Below are 22,705 nucleotides of genomic sequence, written 5' to 3' on the forward strand. Positions count from 1 at the left end.
TTGAGTAAAATAGTTTTGTTTTGTTTTTGACCAGGAACACTGCCACAGAGGAAAGCCTAAGGGTGAGCCCTCATTGGGGCTCCCTGGTACAGCATTTGTCAAACTGAAAATGTGGCAGGGAGTTATAGATTGGCTTTTAAGTAACCCTCCAGGTTTTAAAGCAGGTGACAGCTTGGCTGCTTCAAAATTTTGTTCCCTTCATTTATATTTCTTCTATAGAGGATTGTTTCTCTCCTGTCTTTGTTTTTTGACCATAGTCTACATTTCCATGAATTCACCAAGATTTTATTTTACGCCTACTGTTCAGAGGTCATTTGGTGAAGGACCTAAGTTTTTGACAGTTTTTCTGCCAGCATACAGTCCATAATCTTGTGGCATCTTCAGTGGTAAAACATAAGCCATGTTTGAACATGAAACAGTTAAATTACAATTAACATTTCAAAACGGATACTGTTCTTTAATTGTCTAAATATTAGTTTTTTTCTTGAAGGTGTTCTATTTAACATAGGTAAGTAGTGTGATTCATAATCTGAGATAGGGCAAGGCTGATTAAGTGAAGAAAAGTAGCGCCTTGGTTCTAATTCTAGGACTGCTTGAGATGCCGAGGCTCATAACCTGACCTTCAGCTTATCTTTGATGATGGTAAAAACAGTTCACCCAAAGCTCTAAGTAGACAATTCTGTGAAGGGTGGATGGCAAGAACCTACTGTCATTCAGAAGTAAAGTTTAAGTTATTTTGCATACATCAAATTTTGAGATTAGAGATGACACATCCTTTTCTAACATAGGTTGCAGAAATTGACAGAAGTAACAAGAGAACACTGGAGAGTGATGGGCCTGTTAAAAAGAAAGCAAGGAAGGTCCAAGAAAAGGAAGAAGGAAGTGATTCTGTAATGTCTGGGAACTCTGGTGAGTTCTGGGGGAGTTTCTTCTTTCTCACAAGTCATGACTCTGGTATTCTTGTGTTCTCCTGAGGGTAGAGGAGGCTATTGGAGAATTGGGCCATTTTTTTTTCCTTTGGGGAGAAAGGCTTCCATAGTGTTTGAGTAGACTGGCATCTTCTTAAGTGGTGGTGTGTGGGTAGAAGGTTGGAGAAATAGGGATAAAAGCTGGAGTTCTGCAATTTGGCTGTAGTTCTTTCAATTTTCTCTTTTGTTCCCTTTAGCAAATTTTGGTCTTGATTATAAAAGTAAAACATTCTTGTTATAAAATTTTCAAACAATTCAGAAACGTAGAAGGTAAACAGTCAAAGACCTCATAGTCTTTCTTTCAGTAAGGCCTAGTGCTGATTTTTGGAGATGCTGTATATTCTTCCAGATTTTTCTACTTATGCACATCTGTATGTATAAACACATACCACAAATTAGTTAACTAATAATATTTAATAAATTGTATTATACTATATATACTATTTTGTGACTTTTTTCCCCCCTTAGAACATTTTGAACAATATTCAGTGTTAGGACATGTAGATCTATCCTGTCCTTTTTAATCATGGAGCTGTTTCTTCTGTATGTGAAAAGATTTTGGGTAAAACCACCATTCCTGAGCTCCTGGATTTCTAGTGGAGGTATTGGATACAGATAGTTGAGCAAATTTTTCTTTAGTTAATTGGCCTCAGACAGTTTATGATAGGAGAGGAGAGAGAATGCTTCTTTCTTCATTATTCTCATGAAATTAGGTAAAGAAAATGAAGTGAAGTGAAGTGAAAGTCACTCAGTTGTGTCCGACTCTTTGTGACCCTATGGGCTATAGCCTGCCAGGCCCTTCTGTCCATGGAATTCTCCAGGCAAGAATACTGGAGTGGGTAGCCATTCCCTTCTCCAGGGTATCTTCCCAACCCAGAGATCGAACCCAGGTCTCTCGCATTGCCGGCAGATTCTAAACCATCTGAGTCACCAGGGACGCCCAAAGAAAATGAGTCAAAAGCAAAAAAGAAAAGTTTCAGTTTGGTGGATTAAGAAGTAAAATTTGAATTTGTGTATGAAATAACTGTGGAAATGGAGAGGCATGATTAAAGTGAAGGATAGGTCTGAAGATACTCTTTTCCTCCTCCGACCTAAATGGGCTGTGACTGGAGGCATGACTTGACAGAGTTTGCATTTTCCAGGGCTCTCTTCTTTTCTTTGCTTCATTACTCTGCATAGATCTGATCTACTTAGTTTTTAAGTAAAGTCTTCAAGCTGTTAATTCACAGCATCTGTTTGCCTGCCGTTGTTCTGGAGGCTTTTTGTAGTTATTTTATTCTTCCCAACAACCCTTGTTATTCTTCTTTTATAGAAGAAGAGATGGGTGATATGTGAGGTATGAGGGTTACCACACTTCAGTGACTTACCCTGGCACCCAGGAGAGATGAGGTAGAAATGGGGCATCAGACTTGGAATGTTATGATATAAAACCTTTGTTACTTGGTAAACATTGCTTTCAGGAAGAAGAGTTTTCACCAGTCAAAAGCTGGGTGATTACTCCACCTAATTTTTTTTTTTAAATATCAGGATTATTAAGATATAATTGCAGGTTATACAGTTCACCCATTTAGCATGTACGGTTTAATGGCTTTTAGTATATGCGTGGAATTGTGCAGCCCTCATTAAAGTCAATTTTAGAACATTTTCATCACCCTCAAAGAAACCCAGTACCTGTTAGCAGTCACTTCCCATTTTCCCCCAACAGCACCCCTTCAGGCCTAAGTTAAGCACGAATCTATTTTTTGTCTATAGATTTGCCTATTCTGAACATTTCATATAAATAGAATCATAGAGTATGTGACCTTTTTATCGGTTGTACCCCTTTCAAAAGTTTTTTGATTTAATTTCTTGTTCATCTTCTTGTGATTTAATTTTATGTTATTTCATAACAGAGAATTTGTTTAAATTTTAACTAAAACTTTTATTTTATATGGTGAAATTTATATCTTAGCCATTTTAAAGTGTACAGTTCAGTGGTATATACATGTCTGGCTACCTTTAATAAATAAAATCTCCCCAAATTCAGACTTGCTTTTTGTTATTAATATTATTTTAATTACAGATAAACATAGTGTAGAACTCTGTCTCAAAAGCATTTTGAAAAATACAGATATCCATTATCTTAATACTATATAAATTTGGACTTTACAAAATTAATTAAGGATACAATAAAATATAACTAGAGTATATAAAAATAATATACAGTTAAAAAAAGACCTGGAAGATGTGTCAGATATTATGCCTTTAAACGGATATTATGCCAGATTTAAACAGATATTATGCCAGAAAGTTCTAATTGAAGTTTGCCTTACATTCATATAATTGCCAGGTTATCCTTGAACCATTTTATAAAAGACATCAACCAGTATTTATAATTATTACACACTAATATCCTAAAATTAAAGCTACTTAATCAAAAAAAAATTTTTAAGTAACATGTTTTAAATCAAAGCATAGTTGATTTACAGTGTTGTGCTAGATTTTGGTATACAGTAAAGTGATTCAGTTATTTATATATGTATATGCCTATATATATTTCAGATTTCTTTCCCTTATAAGTTATTATATAATATTGAATATAGTTGCCTTGCTATACAGTAGGTCCTTGTTATTTATCTGTTTTATATATCTATCTCTCTCTGTATATACATATATAGTAGTTTATATCTGCTAATCCCAAACTCCTAATTTATCCACCCCACCTCTCCTTTGGTAACCATAAGTTTATATCTATGTCTGTGCGTCTTATTTCTTTTTTTGTAAATAAATTCATTTGTATCATATTTTAGATCCCACCTGTAAGTGATATATAATATGTGTCTTTTTCTGGCTTTCTTCATCAGTATGATAATCAAACTCCACTCATGTTGCTGCTAATGGCATTCTTTCTTTTTTTTTTTTTTTATGGCTGAGGTTAAAGCTACTTAGCTTTAATGAAAAAAATCAAATTTGTCCATGGAATTAAATATACCATTCCTCAAATTTCCATTTTTGTATTCTATAATGACTATACTTATTATAGAAGGTAAAAAATTTTGTCCAATGAACTTTCCATTTTTATTTTATACTATTAAAAAAAAAATCACCTTTAGAAGTTTAAAACAGCATGCCTCAGTTTGGAATGAATATTTAAAACAAAGGCACTGAGATTAAAAAATAAGTTTTTTAAATTAAGAGAAAGTTCTACTGCTTATATGGGTTTCTACTGTTAGACAAGATTTGAAACTGGCTCTTAAATTTGTTTATTTTTCTTTTTAAGACCTTATCCTACTTATGTATTATTTTTTATCTACCTAAGTTTAAATATCTTATTTCCAGCTTTAAACATGCTAAAACATTGGCTGTAGCTTGTCTTTCCAGACGGTTCTTGACACCCTGAGATCTATGAACATGGATTTGTTGTTGTTTTTAATTCTTTATAGATGTTTAAGATATGTAGAGAATTATAAGTTTGATAAATTTCACAAACTGAATCACCTCTGTAACTATCTCTTAGATCAGGAAGCTGTATTACTAGGATCCCAGAAATCTCTCTGTGCTCCCTCCCATTGCAACCCCTTCCCCCGACCCAGGATAACTGTTATCCTGACTTCAGTGTAGATTGGTTTTGCTTGAACATTGTGTTTAATTTAACCAATGTAAAATATGTTTGTAATATTACAAAGGTTTTTCTTTTTTTCCTTTTTTTAAGATGATGAATTATTTTATCTGTAAAACAGGTTCTTGTACAGATTTTTAAAAATGTGTTTATAGTGGTGTATTTATATTTTAGCATCTACTCTGTGCTTCCTTCTAGATTAAAATTCTTCATTTAAAATATAATTCTCCTTCCTCCTTGATCATTCATAACCTAAGTGTAGAGGAGTGGTTTTGAGGAAAGTAACTATTATGTATTTCCATTTTATGGCACACAAAATTTAAAGCTCAAACAGTGAAAGTGTTAATATCAGTGAAAGATTTTTAGCAAGGAATTTTTGGTCTATTTAACGTCTTGGGACAGCAACCAGTGGCCTTATTTCTAGGGTATATCCTCTTAAGGGCTCAGAGACTAGTGATAATGCTGCCAAGTCTTAATCTCATATTGTGCCAGTTTGATGGCTCATTTCTGGCATCTTCAGAAAACGAGATAGTATAAGTGAAGTTTTAAATACAGGAGCAGAATATAGAGGTTGCTAAGGTTTGTTTGGGTACTGTTAACTTAAAACAGTAAAAACAACCCAATTATTTTACCAGCAAAATGGCTCTATCTGGGGGCAGCAGGGAATACAGGGCATGCAGCTATAGCAAATAGCATGCAAGTCTGGCAAGGCAAAGGAGAGAAAACTCTTTGTAAAGGAGAAGGGGAAGTTGGGAGGGTTGTTATAAACAGAAGGTTGACTAGAGGAAATTGGAAGTTCAGAATATAGAGGGTTTTCTTTGGCTGAGTTGTGACAGTCTCTCATTGGTTGAGCTGTTGTCAGGCTAGGAGAAAATCTGCCTCCTTCTGGTAGTAGTAAAGTAGTATCACTTCTGTAGGAGATGCAAGGTCAGTCTCTTCCTGTTGGGATCTGTGTGTGCAGGAGAGCTCCCCCTGCTGGCCTCCCAATTCCATTTTCCTTTTAATTTTCATAGTCCACTGTACTCACCTGCAATGGGGGAGACCTGGGTTAGATCCCTGTGTTGGGAAGATCCCCTGAAGAATGGAACGGCTGACCACTCCAGTGTTCTGGCCTGGAGAATCCCATGGACTATACAGTCGCAAAGAGTTGGACACGACTGAGTGACTTGCACACACACCCTGTACTCAGGGGCTTCCTTGGTGGCTCAGATGGTGTAGAATCCGCTTGTCAGCGCAGGAGACACATAAGATGTGGGTTTGATTGCTGGGTCTGGAGGAGCCTCTGGGGAAGGGAATGGCAACTCACTCCCATATTCTTGCCTGGAGAATTCCATGGGCATAGGAGTCCAGCAGGCTCCACTCCATAGGGTTACAAGGAGTCGGACATGACTAAGTGTGCACACACACACTGTACTCAGTTGTTGACCAGTCAGGTTTTTCACGGTGGTTACAGTCTTCCTCAAGCCTAAGGGAGGAACTGGGGCCTCTATCTGTGTCTCCTCTGAGGCATAAGGGTTTTATAGCTCTTGGGGGCTTTTTATTTGAGAGGGCTTCCATTTAGTTTTTTCCCTTGAGGGCCTTAGAAGCTGTAAAGATCTCTCATAGATATCTGTGAGAAAGGCAATGAAAGATTTTGGCTTTCCTCTGTAAGCTTCATTCTTCCCACAGATAAGCATGTTCATATTTCCTCCTCGTTTTCTTTTAAATGGCTCAAGATATGATGGCTCTAGGAGCATTGGGAAAAAATTATAACTTTGCGTCATTTCTTATGTACCAGTTCTTTCCCTTATTTTGTAGTTTAGAAATCATAATGGCTTGATATAACTGAATAAGGGTGGGATGTCTTCTTTCCTGTCTCTTGAGCTCAGGTGCACCCATAAAAGACATTCTAGCTTAAGGATGAAAGATGGCTACACAGAAAAAGGAGAGAACAAATTTTAAGAGATGTAGAAGGGTGACAGAGAGGTTATACAGAAAAACCGGTTCAATCCAGGATCATATCTGAACCAATATAAGCCTTTCTGAGTTGAGCATAACTCAGGGATGGAGCTTCATGAGGGAATCTTCTTGGTATGGTGAGAGTGCGGTAGGGGGCTGGGGAAGGATGTAAGGAAGAGGAAATGGGAAAGTCAGCCATCAAGGAGTCTGACCACATGCATGCTAAGGCCTTGCTCTAGATCCAGCCAAACAGACCCTGAAGTTTGTGGAAATAAGGCCATAAACATGGAATTTTTGAAATGTGAACTTTACTTAAAACATAAATCATGTGAAGAACAGAACAGAATATTCAGTAGTCAGAAGAGTCCCTGGCTACTTCACCTCAGTTTTTAACACTTCAGTTTCAGATACGACTTTTTTACATAAGTACAACTCTAAGACTTATACCCCACCCCCACCCTGGGAAAGCTTTTTTTGTATAGATAGGAGAAAAGTTCTTATATAATATAAAAACTTACAGTATATTTGTGAAGAGTGATTCAAGTATACATCCTGAAAAGGGGAGAGTAATAGTAAATAAGATGAATATCTCATTTGAAAGAAATTTCAAATATATATTTTTCTAGCTATAAGGTTAACAGGAGACAGGGTAAAGTATATACCTAAAAAGAGTTTTGATATGAATATGAGATGATTTAAACTTTCAGAAATGAGTGAAGCACATCTCTTGTCCTGAGTGTTTTGCTTTAACGGGAAAGGTAAGAGATGATAAATGCAGTCCCATTTCTTTATATTTAAAAGTAAACTGCCTAATTTTATTGCTCTTAGGGGAAAAAAAATGTATTCTGGCATGTATTATTATAAATACCCAATAATGTCCTTTATTTTATGGATTGCTTGCTTCTTAATAACAACTGCTTGGCAGAGTGTGGTACGGGCTGTAGAAAGATGTGATTTTGTTATTGGAACATAGAGGAAGGAAAACATGACTCTTTACTGGGAGAATGAGAGTTTCATGGAAAAAGTAGTTTTGAGATGGGTCCTGATGAAATGAGTGCAATTTGACATGTGGAATCTGGGGTCCTGGGCATTTCGGGGAGAAAGAATGGCGTGAGCAAAGCTATGGAGGCAGGAGGGCGGGTGTCCTGGGGGTAGGGTTTCGGGTTTCCCTGTGAATTCCTGGCTTCAGGATCTTTAGGACTTGCCTAAAGTCAGAGTCTTCTGTGCTCCTGCCTGGAGGGAGAGCTTTGGCCCCGGTGTTCTGAGAGCTGGTGAGAAGAGGCGGTCTCTGGGCATCGAGTAAACCTACATTCCGTTATTCTTAGGACGCCCGCACAGTACTGCGTCCCACCTGGGCCCCTTTTGCCTTTTCCAGAGAAATTGCCAGTCTTCTTCTGAGGGAGGTGGAGGACAGCTATCTTTGAGCTTGGAGGGGCTAGGGGTCTAAGGATTTGTTTTGAACCAGTCCTATTTATTTGATTTTACTTTATTTACTTGTTAAACTATTTTATATGGGAGTATGACTGATTAACAATGTTGTGGGTTTTAGGTGAACAGCGAATTGACTCAGCTGTACATGTACATCTGTCCATTCTCCCCCAAGCCCCCTTCCCGTTCACAGCCCTCTTTGTTTTAGAACCTCCCATTTTTCCATTTCCAGAGCTACTCTTGCAGTGATTCTTGACCCTTTCATTTTGTGTTGTAAATAGGATTGGTTCTTGGTTTTGAATATTACTGACTTAGGATTTAGCTCTCAGGTATACTAAATTGGTTATTGCTCATCCATTTTTCCTTCTACTTTGAGATATTTTGTTTGCAGTTGTCATCTCTTCTTCTCTCTGCTGTATTGTAGTTTTTAATAAGGTTTCAGGATGAAGTGAAATTAGATGTGTGTTTCATTATTGCCATCTTCAACCTGAACCCAAGATTTCTTTATTTCTTTATCACATTATAGTTAGATTCATTGCCTTAACTGAGAAGCTCCTTCTGTAAAAATCCTATGCTGATTATGAATTGACATAATGAGACAAAATACTATTGTTATGTTTTCGTCTGATTTGCTAAGAGCCCAAGAAACATCTGAGGACCAGAACTGTTTTAAAGTCTCTGGAAAAACTGAAAGAATTCTGCTGCGATTCTGCCCTTCCTCAAAACAGAGTCCACACAGAACCTCTTCAGAAGAAGTTTGCAGTTCTGCCAAAATGTACTGATTTTGAGGATATTGATCTTCTACGTGCAAAGAATGCAGTTTCTTCTGAAGATTCCAAATCCCAAACTAGTCAAAAGGTATGTGACTCTTATATGGATGGATATCCAGTTAACTTAGAATGGTAGGTTCTCAAGTACCATTAGGTTCTGTGGGTTCACCCGGGACATGGGTTCCCAAACCTGGCTGATCGTCCAAATCAGCTGAGGGAGCTTCTGCCTCTTAGATTTTTTTTTTTAATTCCTGGAGATTCTGATTTACTTTTATGGTGGGATAGATTGGTTTTATTAAAACAACACAAAATAAAACCTCCCAGCTGATTCTGATATACAGCCTAGGTTAGGAGTCACTAATTTGGAGGTAATTCTTTATTAATAATTAATAGAAGCACAGTTTCTTATAGTCCTTCTTATAGTTTCCATGATTAGTCTAGAAAATCATGGTAAATAATTTATAGAGATGTTTTGAGGTTTTCAGTTGAAAGCTTGGCTGATACAGTAAATAGAAAAGTTAGCTAAATACATATGGGTGCCTTACTTCTTCTACTGTCTTGTGACTATTAGTGTTTTTCACCATTGCAAAATCAGGGAATTTAACTCTTGATCCATTGTTGAAATCTATAATTCAGAATTAGTGGTAAAGCCCAGCTTTAAATAAGATCACCTTACTGTAATAATTTTGTATGGTGACAATTGATTACTGGACTTGTGGTCATTTCATGATGTATTTGATTGTCAGATCACCATGTTGCACACCTGAAACTAACATGATATTGTGTGTCAACTATATGTCAGTTAAAAAAAAAGAATCACCTGGAGAACAGAACTTTCAAAAAAAAAATCATCAGAACCCTTTCTCAGAATCATGTTTACTTAGTTTCATGAAAAACTGAACTTGGGTATCATTTAAAAACTCTCATTTTAATGTGTAGCCATGGTTGAGAACTTCTGAATTAAAGAAATAGTCCTTTACTTTTTTTTTGAGTCATTTAAATCTAATGAAACTATGGACTCTTTACTCAGAAGAATACTCAGACCAACACAATTTTGTATGTGATTTTCAGAAGTTCACACTCCTTTCTGCAAAGTTCAGATTCATGAACTGGCCGGAAAAAAAACATATAATATATGACATTTTTTTATTTTAGGCTTTCAAAATTTGCTTAAGATATTAAGTGGTAATTTAGTTTGGCTCAATTTTTTAAAGTCATTTACTTTGAAAGAATTCCAAATGTGCAAGAAAATTTGCCTAAATGTACAGTACTCTCCTGTAAACCTTTCACCTGGATTCACCAATTACTAGCTTTGTGCCAAATTTACATTCTGTCTTTCTCTCTTGAACTATTATTATGGTTAATACTTTTTAAACTATAAAAATCTTTCGGTTGCCAGGACAAGACATTCAGCCATTTTGGACCATCACAAAAGAGTTATGAAAACCTACAGAAAACTTCTGATTCTAAACCATCTAATAAACGGACTAAAAGCATCTACACACCCTTAGAATTACAATACTTAGAAATGAAGCAGCAGCAGAAAGATGCAATTTTGTGTGTGGAATGTGGATATAAGTATAGATTCTTTGGGGAAGATGCAGAGGTAAGTTATTTTCTTAGGCATTATTTCATGATTTTCTTGTCCAGCCTTAAATATTTTCCAGTGTTTTCATTTCGCTTTCTGACCCGATGAAAAATCTAGTGTAATCGGGTGCCTTTTAAAATGCTTCCATTTAAGAAAAGTGAAAGTTACTCAGTCGTGTCCAACTTTTTGCGACCCCATGGACTATAGAGTCAATGGAATTCTCCCGGCCAGAATACTAGAGTGGGTAGTTGTTCCCTTCTCCAGGGGATCTTCCCAATCCAGGGATCGGACCCAGGTCTCCGGCACTGCAGGCGGATTCTTTACCAGCTGAGCCTCCAGGGAGGTCCAAGAATACTGGCATGGGTAGCCTATCCCTTTTCCAGAGGATCTTCCCAGCCCAGGAATGGAACTGGGGTCTCCTGCATTGCAGGTAGATTCTTTACCCCTGAGCCACCAGGGAAGCCCCATTTAAAGCTTTCATTTAAAGTAAACACTACATATAAACAGAAGCAGGCTTGGTGGATGCTGAATCTGTGGGGAAGTGAGTGGTTCTGCTTGGAATGTTCGTACTTATGCTCCATGCTGCTTACCTAGTGACTTTCATCCGTCAAAAGTTAATTGTGGATGAAGCAAATAGTTAGTGAATGAATCATAATCATGTGAGTATTCCTAATGAAGACTCACACCAAAAAAAAAACTGAGATGTCTAATAGTCCTCTCTTTACCTTTACTTTATGAATTTTCTTAGATGAGCACATTAACTCTGTTGGCCTACAGACAGGTGAGTGAAGTCCTACAGGTCTTTGTAGATCAGTCATTTTGCTGTCTTAGTCTTTGGGTTGCTCTTTGTTGAGATGCACAAGCTTCTCATTGCAGTGGCTTCTCTTGTGGAGCACGGGCTCTAGGCAAGCAGGCTTCAGTAGTTGGAGCATGTGGGCTCAGTAGTTCTGACCTCTAGGCCCTGGAGCACAAGCTCAGTAGTTGTGGTGCCTGGGCATGGCTGCCCCATGGCATGCGGAATCTTCCCAGACCAGGGATCAAACCCAGGTCCCCTGTGTTGGCAGGAGGACCCTCAACCACTGGACCACCAGGGAAGTCTGCCATGATGCTTCTTAGAAAAAAGTAGGGAATCAGGTGGTGCTACAGGGTTCCACATTCCTATCACTCGCGTGTCATTGATTAGCCAACCAGACCATGGGGTTTTCTTTTCACTTCCTCAAAGATTCCCTCTGTCCAGGGAGGTTCATCATTTATGTACACTGTGTCCTATCTCCTAATTTTCAGTTATTTGCACATGCTAAGTAGCAAATTCTTATTCCATTATACTCTTAATCTGTTTTGCACAGGGAAAGTTCAGCACTTTAAGGTTTTGATAGATCTAAGGACGTAAAAGAAAACATGTCATATTTTTCCAAGTTGTTTATAGATATAGATGTTGGCCTTGAGGCCATGGACACTGTTAAAAAAAGATGAAACCATAGGCTTCTGCACAGGGAATATCTTTTAAATGTTTTATTGACATACCACTTGGAGAAGTGCACAAATCCTAAATATATACCTGGATGGATTTTTAATGAAGTGGACAAGCACCACACAGGGAATCTTGAAACAGAGACTTACTGATATTTTCTTTAAACATTTTTTTAGATTGCAGCCCGGGAGCTCAATATCTATTGCCATTTAGATCACAACTTTATGACAGCCAGCATACCTACTCACCGACTGTTCGTTCACGTACGCCGCCTTGTGGCCAAAGGGTATAAGGTCAGCTTTGGCTTCAATTTGTGGGAAAAGGGGGTTGGAGTCTCTTCTGGAGAGGGAGGCGTTTCTAAGGTGGGAGGCTGTAATTGGTTTTGGAATTGGGCATTTTGGAGAAATTAAAGTTTGTCATAATTATTAGCACTTTATCTTCATGAGTTTTTAACATATTAGATATTTAGGGTAAAAAAAATTTTCAACCGTGTGTTGGAGTGTATTCTTAGTGATTTATCCACACTTGCAAGGTCCCTGTGTTATTTATTACTTAAACTTAAGTCCTACATCTGGACATTGTGGATTAGTTTGTTTATTTTAGATGTTTCAAAATTAAACTTCTAAACTAGAAATAATGCCATCTTAACAAGTTTTCCATCATATTTAACATGCAGTGTTTATTGCCTTTGTTGAAGGTGGGAGTTGTGAAGCAGACTGAAACAGCTGCTTTGAAGGCTATTGGGGACAACAAAAGTTCACTCTTTTCCCGGAAACTGACTGCTCTTTATACAAAATCTACACTTATTGGAGAAGATATCCTTTTTGAGTAGGAATTTTTTTCTTAAATGTTACAAGGCCTTTGTTTTAAATGACATTTTAAAAAACTGTTCTTTGATTGGGTACTTTTAAAAAAAATAAACTTTGTATTTTGTATTGGGATGTAGCTGATTAGCAGTGTTGTGGTAGTTTCAGGTGAACAGCCAAGGGACTTAGCCATGTACATACATGTGTGTGTTCTCCCCCAAACTCCCCTCCCGTCCAGGCTGCCACATAACACTGAGCTGAGTTCCAGGGGCCCGATACCATAGGTCCTCGTTGGTTATCCATGTTAGATATAGCAGTCTGTACATGTCCATTCCAAACTGTGATTGGGTACCTTTTTGATGAGATGAGGCAGTATGGTTACTTGGACCTCTGATTAGTGTGATAACTGAAGAGAGAAGGGTTGGCTTTGGCTAGAAAGAGGCATTTTTCAAAAGCCACAGTTAAAGAAGAGGTCATCATATTTTAAGAGAAAGAAAGAGAGCCTGGTAAATGATGACAAGTCAGCAACTGATGTGAAATCACATCTTCCCAAGGCCTGTGTTATCAGTGGTTGGTTGCTTAGGCTTACAAACTCCTGTACATCTTCCTAAGTGAGACTTACAAAATAACTTACTAACGTCACAGTGTGAAAACTACAAAGTTAACACACAGTTAACTGCTTATAAAAGATAATAGTTGGTCATCTTCATTAACTGTTAGTGTCATAAGAATTTTACTACTTTTGAAAATGGATTGTAAGCTTTCTCACTTTGTAAGAATCTTCAGTATATACAGTGACTGCTCCCCAGTTTTTGGTCATTTATCAGTTCAATGAGTTACTTGAAGCCAAATCATTTTAACAGCAGAGTCATAAAATTTTGTCAACTTAAAAAAACTGAATAATTACATATAAAATATGATAAGGAAGTACTTTGTTTACTGTGGGATGGGGTCAGGTCTCTCAGAATAAAAGAATGTAGGGATAAAGTCTTAAATGACTCTGTGTGACAGTAGTATTTCTGTTATTTTTATTACAGATCTGCTTATTTAGAGTCCTACGGAGCTTCTACCCACACCGTGAAAGCTGTTTTTTTCTGTTAATACCATGAATAGGGAACAGTTTTTCACTCAGAATGGACCCCAAACTATTAACAGCTCTGTATTGTTTTGAGCTGATCAGGCTGTAAGAACTTGGTAATTCTGTTGTTTCTTTTGCCCAAACTTGAATCTTTTTTTTAAGGCCTGCTTCTAAAACACCACCCCTTCCCACTTCTCTTTTACTCTCTTATCAGCTGATGCCCAAAGTGAGTGTTCCCAGACTGACTATGTCCAAAAACAGCTTTCATCCCTGAGAATTTATTTAATGAACTTATTATGCACGCATGTGCACAGACGCGCGCGCACACACACACACACACACACATATGTTTCTGTTTTCTTTTTTGGTTTTCTCATGTTTTTTAAAAAATTCTCTTGCTATGTCTGAGAGGTGTTAGGCACTTTACCAAGGGGAAGTGATTTACACTATTTTAGTGTATTCATGCTGTGACTTGGGGAATTAAGCTTTATGGGATTGTTAAGGATTCAAGGATTATGTTTGGGCTTCCATAGGATTTGAGGTATATTCCAGGCCTTTTGGAAGTGAGAGGATAATAGTTGTCTGTTCTCATGAATCTTATATGTTAGGGAAGATATGGCATTGTAACTATGATCAGTGTAAATCAGAAGAATGAATGCTGTATGAAAGATTTTGTATAGAGCAAAAATGTCCAGGAAAATGAACTGTTATTTTAAGGAGGAAAAGCTCATGGGACTGTAGCAATTGTTTTTCCTTAATAATTATTACATGTGAATCCTTTAGTCAAGCTGGATGACGCTGTAAACGTCGATGAGGTAATGACTGATACTTCTACCAGCTATCTTCTGTGTATCTGTGAAAACAAAGAAAACGTTAAAGACAAAAAAAAGGGGAGCGTTTCCATTGGAGTTGTGGTAAGTACTTTGTAGTTGAAGAACAAATGATATGTTCATGGTATCTTTAAATATGAGAAATCATGTATGGTTTATAATGAGGCTATTTGATGGGTTGTGTCTTCAAGTAATTGTACTAGAAAAACATTTCCGTCCTAATTTTATATGTTAAAATATTAATCTTCTTACATGACTGTTTGGCAGTCTGTGTTTTGGAGGGATCCAAGTAGTGTTCTGTCCATGTGCTCTAGTAGTTTAGGGTTGAAGATAGACACAGTGACAGGCATGTATGCAGACAGTGTTCAGATAGCAGAATAAAACATTTAAGTCAACACATGCATGGATAACAAAGGGTTTTACAAATTTCCTCTAGATTTGAAGTTAAAGGCAAACAATTATGGGTTTGTCATATCTAGTTTTAGAGGAAAGAGTAGTTAAGGGTTATAACTGGCCAATTCAAAAGTCCATTTTTAATGTATGGCAAAAACCACTACAATATTGTAAAGTAACTAGTCTCCAACTAATAAAAATAAATGGAAAAATAAATAAACATTAGGAATATTTATAACCAGTCTTCCAGGTGAGTATAGTTTGTGAATTGTAGTTGTATTGATCTTGCCTTCTGGCAGTTTGCGAGCAGATTTGCCCATTTAGAGACCTATTTGGACTCTGCTTAAAATCTTAGACTTAAGGGCCCCTTGGAACTACTCTTAGACTCCATTGTTCTGTTAAGCAGAAGCAGGACTCCTCGCCTAAGTAATAACCCATTCTGTTTATATATTTGAGCTTTTGCAACCAGCTACAATATTAGTAAAAATTCTTACAGCCCAAATGTCTCCAGAATACCTTTGATACCTCATTGTGGCTGCATAACTTGGTACTAACTTTGTTGTTTGCTTAAAAGTAAGACATTCTCTCTGGGAGTTAGTGTTACTATTGGGGACTCTAAATGATTGTATTTTTTTATCCTCGAGAAGCACTTTTTTTTTTTTTTTTTTTTTTTTTTTTTTTTTTTTTCAGTGGGTTTTGTCATACATTGACATGAATCAGCCATATAGTTACATGTATTCCCCATCCCGATCCCCCCTCCCTCGAGAAGCACTTTTTATGTAGCTGCAGGCAGTTGAACCTATCTACAAATAGTAAAGTTATTTGCTTTTTAGTTTTAACAGATGTAATGTGCTATTTTATACTTACCTGGAACTCAGTCTAAGGAGCAGAGCTGATTGTTTTTACAACTCCTATTTCGTGCTTTTAGAAATACTCTTTGGCATCTTGCCAAAGTGAACATAGTGTATGAACTGGCATGTGAGAAATGAGAATCGATAGTTTCCATCTCAGTCATTTTCTTGGGTCTTACTCTTTTTTTTTTTTTTTTTTTTAGCTTTGTATTCTGCGTTGGGGTATAACTGTGTTGTGATCATTTCGGGTGAACAGTGGAGAGCCTCAGCCCTGCATATACACATACACATGTCCATTCTCTCTCAAACTCCCACCCAGGCTGCCAGAAACCGCCGAGCAGTGTTCCATGTCCAGCTCTCCTCTGGACAAGGCCCTCCAATGCAGTGTGGCTGAGACGTCTCGTCTCCCTGAGCCCCGCTCTGGCTGGGTGTCTGTCTGTTGTGATGAGTGTCGCTTGCTCCCCAGTCACTACCTAGGAGTCATCCTTTGGATACTGGGAGTTAGTCTGAAATCAAAGGCTTTACTGTCGTAGCGCCAGTGCAGTCAGACCCTCTGTCTGTAGACGGCCTGTGGGCTTCTCAGTGTCACATATCACACGGAGTAGTAGATGTTGCAGGTTTTACGATATAGACCATTTCTCTGATTAAAAAAACAAAGAGGAATTTGGCCAATACATTTATTACTTGAACTTCTGTAAATAGCTTTTATACAAGTTTGGTTGTAGATTGGGAGATAAACCCAGTTGTAGATTGGGAGTAGTTACAGTTCCGTTATCTGGCCACTAGAGAAGGCCTATGGGCTAGAATTAAGGAACTTCTTGAGCCAAGAATGAGTGATTAAAAAAAAAAGTCAAGAAAAAATGCATAAATCAAAAATTACCAGTGTAATGTGAGATAGCCCCTCAGGTTAGAAAATATAAACACCGTTCACAAAAGGGCCCCTTGCCTCCAGAAATAACCATAATCCAGACTTTAAGATAATAATTCCCTCGCTTTTTGATCCAATTTTACCACCTTAAGCAGTATATTAATATAAACATGTTGTATTTACTCCTTTTGGATCTTGCTTCTTTGTTTATCATTTTGTACGTGAGGTTTATTTGCATGTGTTACTTTAGTAGTTCTTTTGTTGCATTGCCACATTGTATTTCATTTTACAATTTATTCATTCTCCCATTAAGGGACAAGTGGATTCGTCCCAGTTTCTGCTTGTACAGGGTATGCACTGTGGACATTTTTGTATTAATACATGGCTTCTGATATGCATGTGCCTGAGTTTCTTAACCCAGGGGAGAAATTGCTGAGTTACGGGATATTTTTACAGGATGCTTTCAGCTTTCCTAGGAAATGCCAGACTGTTTTTCGAAGAGGCTGTGTTGGTTGACTTTCCACCAGCCGTGTTTGAGTGTAGGGAATGTTATTTTTCCTCCTGTTTGCTCACAGTCTGTAACTGGCCCCAGGCCTTTCTTAATTATCAATAATGAATAGGAGTGTGACTTGTGGAGTCAGACTATGTGAATCTTGCCTCCACCACTATATTGCCTCTTGACCTATGAGTAAATGACTTAATTTTTTTCTACTTTTCCGAACTGTGATCTGTTTCCAGATTTTCTTTGCTATTATTGGCTTGGGGTGATGTAAGTGGCTCTCAGTTCTCATGGTTATTTCCCTGGATAGACTGTGCACATGGGGTTTAGTCAGATTTCCTTATATTTGATTTTGTTTTTGGCAAAAGTATACTTTTTATTTACATTATATGACAAAATAGTAACTTACTCCTCCTCTGGTGGCCAGGGTACTAGGAGCATATCACTTATTACTTTTAGCAATAATAACTACTATATGTATAGCACTTTACAGCTTACAAAGTGTTCATTTGTTTTCTGATTTGACCCTCACAGTAACTTTGTGAGGGAAGTAACCTGGTTCCCACTTACAGAGGAGGACCCTGAGACCCAGGAGGGTTTGGTGACTAGTCATAGTCGCTTCATCCTGTGTTTTATATCCAGGATTTGGCTGGACTCAGGATGTCTATAGTCCCAGCTAGCATAGTTTAAATATTGGTGAATCTGATTTCTTATGTAAAAGTCTTGGAAAGCAGACAGGTTTTCAAACACTTTAGAAATTCAAGTACATACTCATGAGTGTCGTCTTTACTATTTCCATGTTTATTAATGCTGTGCCATAGTTACAATGGGGAAAGATATATTTTCTGTGCCTGTGTGTTTTTGTCTTTAGGGAGTGCAGCCCGCCACAGGTGAGGTTGTGTTCGACAGTTTCCAGGACTCCGCTTCCCGCTCAGAGCTCGAAACTCGGATACTGTGCCTGCAGCCAGTGGAGCTTCTGCTTCCATCAGACTTGTCTGAGCAAACGGAGATTCTCATCCACCGGGTTACGGCTGTGAGGTGAGTTGGCACATCGCTGGAAGATAATGTGGATTCTGAAACCTAGATCTGATTCCCACGTGAATGCTTGTCAAAGTCGTTGAAAATCGTTTTTATTTATAAAAATATTTCATCATAGTAGTGGAAATTTCAAAAAAGAGGAACAGAATTACCCATAATGTCACCTTAATGTAGGCCTTTAGAGATTGCTCTTTTTAAAGGGGTTTATGATATTTGATGATATTATATGGTAAGGAAAGTGTTATGGTATTGCTTAATGAGATTATTTGGTAGCTGATCTTCAGTTTCTGGAGATAAGAATTTCTTAGAAGATTTATGTAATTTTGGAAATGCCTTATTTTTGCTGTAAGTTTCAATTTGTGGCTGAGTCCAGTAGTCGAATTTACTAGATCTGTGGTCACTCCTCTTGTTGATGAGGCCGTGTGCTAGGCACTGTGGCCTATGGAGGAAGATGTGCTTGTAATGTGTGTCTGCAGCATCTATAATCCAACGGGAGAGGAAGATAGGTCCAGACCTAACTGGATTCACAAAGCGTGGTGTATCCATGACAGACATGAAGATGCCCAGGTGGGCGATTCTGTGCTGTTCCCCAAGAAGTTTGGTGGGAGGAGGCTGGAAAGTTGTGCTGGGGCTCCAGTGAAGAGGACGTCAGGTACTGAGGAGTTTGGACGTCAGGCCTGAGAACCCATGAAGATTTATGTTTAATGGGTTGACAAATCAGTTGGAAAATCAAACTGAATGATTCAGTGAAGTTCTGTATGTTTCTTTGTTCTTTGAGTTGAATGTTCCTTTTTCCTTTGACTTAAAATTCTTTCAGAGTAGCTTTCATAATGTGTTTTCCTGATTAGAACACTAATCCATATTCATTCAGGAAAAGTTAAGAGTTATAAAAGTCCCATAAACATAACAGTAAGCTATAACACAGAGATAACTACTGTTAAACATTTTGGTATATTATTTCTGTTTATATATATCCTTTCTTTTTGTTTATAAATTTTGATTCATGTTGCAAAGTCAGTTTTGTATCTTTTTTTAATTTTTAACTTAAAATTTCCTATGTATTTTTTTTCCTTGGTAGCATGGGAAGTGATCATTGAAATAATTTCTGCCAATTGGATAGATTAAAATTTTGCATGAATTCCCCTTATTTTGTTCTTAATCCTTTTCTGACAGTGTTCAAACTTGAATAATCAAAAGTCAGACAAATAGACTGATCAGGAATGCTGCATTTGGAAAGCTAAAAAATTAATAAAATCTCAGAAGACTTTTTGGAGTCTTCTAAAACCGTGTTTCTCATATTTTGTGTTTTTGATTTTAATTTTCCTTCATAACTGAGTGTATACTTGATTAATTTAGATGTAAGACTAAAGTTAATCAGTTGAATCAACACATTCGTTTTTCTGATTTTCATTTATTTTTGTAAAACAATAAAGGCAGAATTCAATAAAATATCAAACATTCCACAAAGACATTGCCAAAACTGAATTTTTTTGCTGGTAGGCAGCATTGCCTGAGGATATTCATAAATGTTTACTCATGAGATGAGATTCAAAAGCCATTTGGTATACCAAAGATAGTTTGGGTGTCATATGTGGGTTTTACCAAATTTGATAACTGCCTTTGTCTTGTTTTAATTTGTATTTCTCTGGTTAGCATTGGGAGTATGTAATTTTTTCTGTGTTTACTAACCATATGTAATTTTTATTTTACTCACATAATGGACTAAACATAGTCAACAATTAATCCACATTTTGGCAACCCACTCCAGTATTCTTGCCTGGAAAATCCCATGGACGGAGGAGCCTGGTGGGCTATAGTCAGTCTGTGGGGTGGCAAAGAGTTGGACACGACTGAGTGACTTCACTTTCACTTCTGTTCAATCTAAAGCTGATCTATATCTATGGACAGAATGGAGTAATAGATATTCAAATGTCAAACAGTGAAACAGTGTGATTCTTGTGACATAGGGTTTGGGTTGAAAAAATTGACTTTCCCCTTAGTGACTTTGGGTGAATCACCCAATTGTGTTGTCTTCAGTTTCCTTTTCTTTAAAACAGAGAAAGTAAGAGCATGTACCTCTTAGGATTGTTGTGAAGAGTAAATATAAAAAGTTAATATATCCTGGAGAAGGAAATGGCAACCCACTCCAGTATTCTTGCCTGGAAAATCCCATGGAGGGAGGAGCCTGGTGGGCTGCAGTCCATGGGTTCACAGAGTCAGACACGACTGAGCGACTTCACTTTCACTTTCACTATATTGTCTGAAGAAGGAATGGCAACCCTCTCTAGTAATCTTGCCTGGAAAATTCCATGGACAGAGGAGCCTGGTGGAATACAGTCCATGGTGTCACAAAGAGTTGGACATAACTGAGTGACCAAACAACTATGTTGTCAGATGGAGCGTCATCCTGCTTGAGCTGTATCAGCTCAGAGTAGTGGCAATCAGGCTGTCGCAGCAGAATTAATGGTTGCCTGGGAAAGTAACCCTAAAATTAGGATAACCTATGTATACGCAAATAACTTTATAGGAGATACTGTTTATTTATTAAAACACTGTTTTAAGACCAAGAAAAAAGGTTAATATAAAGTGCTTGAAACAGTGCCAGCGTAGAAGGCTCTGTGTAGATGGAAGCCGTTCTTTTTATTATTCCTGCTGTCTGTTGCCTTTTTAAATACTGCCTCTCTTCTACACTCTCCAGGAACTCCTACTGGAGGTGTGTGGGGACTTCACACTGCTGTCTGTGCATGGTCCTTTATGGTGTCATCGCCCATTTGCAGCTGTTTTCATATTGGTTTTGCTTCTTGGGGATTTCTTTTTCTTTTGACTCTTGAAAAAACATTTTTGATTATATTTTAATCACTATTTCTTTGTATTTTTAGTATGCTGCCTAGACCAAGTAAGTTCTCCATACTTACTGGAACATTCCATTATTTTTATATGTAGAAATATCTCTCCTTATTCTGCCAGTGCTTACATAATTGTTTATATTTTGTTTTAATCAATTTATTATTAAACTTTTTTTTTTACATTTGACTTCTAACTCATTTTTCCTTTATTTTCCTTTACTGTGTAGGTGTGGTCCTCCCTTAATTACTTTCTGAATGCTAGTGGGTCCACTTAAGCATCCATAAAATTTAGCCTTTGTCAACCTGAGATACAATTCCTAGCCTTGTTTTTAAAAAATGTTAGCAATGGGGATAAGGAATGCTTTTAATTAGGGAATGAAGAACATAACTTGCCAAAACTCTGTTCCATATTTACTATCAGTAAATAATACAGCATTGAACTGTCAAGGAGAAAAGTTTGTTTGTTTGTTTGTTTTTGGTATCTTCTTTAAGTAGTGATGAGTAGTAGTTTATTGTGTCTCAGATTCAGAATTCATTCTTTTTCTTTCACTTTAAACCAGAAAGTAAAACAAGCAGTTTTTGTCAGTTAATGGTTGATATTTTACTAATATGGAAGAAATTATAAAGTTTGTGAGAAAAGCCAGAACGGCTTGAAATGACAATATCCATTTTAAGTATGTATTAGGGAGTTTTTGGCTTTGTATTTTTAAACTTTGACCACAAGAGGGTGCCAAAAGCATTTCATTTATTATGTATTACGCCGTAAAGACTACAAAAAGCTTCACTTTTTATGTGTCTAGGTAAAGACTTACTTTGTATTGTATGAAAATTTAGGATGAATACTAGTCAAATGTAGTATAAAAATAGTTATTATTTCTAAATAATGTTAAACTGTTGATTTTTCTTCAGTGAATTATCTTTTATAGATAATTTATGTAAATTTTATAGATCATTTATGTAAAATGTGTTTTTAAGATTTCAGTTTGGTTCTTAGGAGATTATTCTTACTATCTTAATTGTTATCTTTTCCGATTGTTGTAAGAATGTACACGTTCTTACATTTTCTCTATAGAGAGAAGCAAAGGAAAAACAAATGATTTTTAAGTGCAGTGTTAACTGCAGTTAAGATCACTTTAGCTTAGAGATTTGCTTATGAAAGAAGAAAGCTATCGGAAGCAATCAACAAATATTAGTTAATATTTACTAGTTCTCGAAGAAACTGATTTTTAAGGCAAGTCAGATGAAAAGAGAAGATGATGGTCAATTTTGAGTGCAGAGAGGGAGAGCTTCCTGGGTCCTGGCACAGCCGAGGAATGCCTTGTGGAGGAGGTTGGCTGGGTTGGGGACCTTTGCAGGATTGCAGGGCTTCGAATTGGTAGTGGGAAGAATGATATGTTGTGTATGTGTGGCGATGACATGAACCCTGAGGCACACAGGCTGGAAATATTAGAAGAGGTGTGAAGACAGAGGGGAGACTCTTCTGACTGGAGGAGAACTTCATGTTGAGAGTTGGTGGAAGAGAGAGTCAAGGACTATAAAATCCAGCCAAGGGGTGTGAACTCTAGTGGAAAACAGTTGGGTCTCTGGGCAAAGGAATGGCGTGATAGAAAAGAGGCTTCCATGGGTGAGTTGAGTTAAAAAAATCAGCAACAGTTCTCATAAATGAAGAAATTGTGCAAAGAAAAGGATGAGATCAAAGAGTTTGGAGAATGTCAGTAGTTGGGAGTAGGGGGAA

At 37.3% G+C, this 22,705-nt stretch overlaps 1 protein-coding gene across 2 annotated transcripts in view; it reads left to right on the plus strand.

Moving 5' to 3' along the window:
• Window positions 1-22,705, plus strand: part of MSH3 (mutS homolog 3) — a 169,375-nt gene that overhangs the window by 1,173 nt on the left and 145,497 nt on the right. For both annotated transcript variants that reach the window (XM_065919062.1, XM_065919063.1), the window contains exons 2-8: window positions 789-909; window positions 8,570-8,790; window positions 10,102-10,308; window positions 11,938-12,054; window positions 12,459-12,576; window positions 14,414-14,559; window positions 17,958-18,124. In XM_065919062.1, the coding sequence (XP_065775134.1) occupies window positions 789-909; window positions 8,570-8,790; window positions 10,102-10,308; window positions 11,938-12,054; window positions 12,459-12,576; window positions 14,414-14,559; window positions 17,958-18,124 (1,097 nt within the window). The remainder of the gene's footprint in view (window positions 1-788; window positions 910-8,569; window positions 8,791-10,101; window positions 10,309-11,937; window positions 12,055-12,458; window positions 12,577-14,413; window positions 14,560-17,957; window positions 18,125-22,705) is intronic.

This window comes from Muntiacus reevesi, chromosome 1 (genome assembly GCF_963930625.1).
Source record: "Muntiacus reevesi chromosome 1, mMunRee1.1, whole genome shotgun sequence".
NCBI classification, from domain to species: Eukaryota; Metazoa; Chordata; class Mammalia; order Artiodactyla; family Cervidae; genus Muntiacus; species Muntiacus reevesi.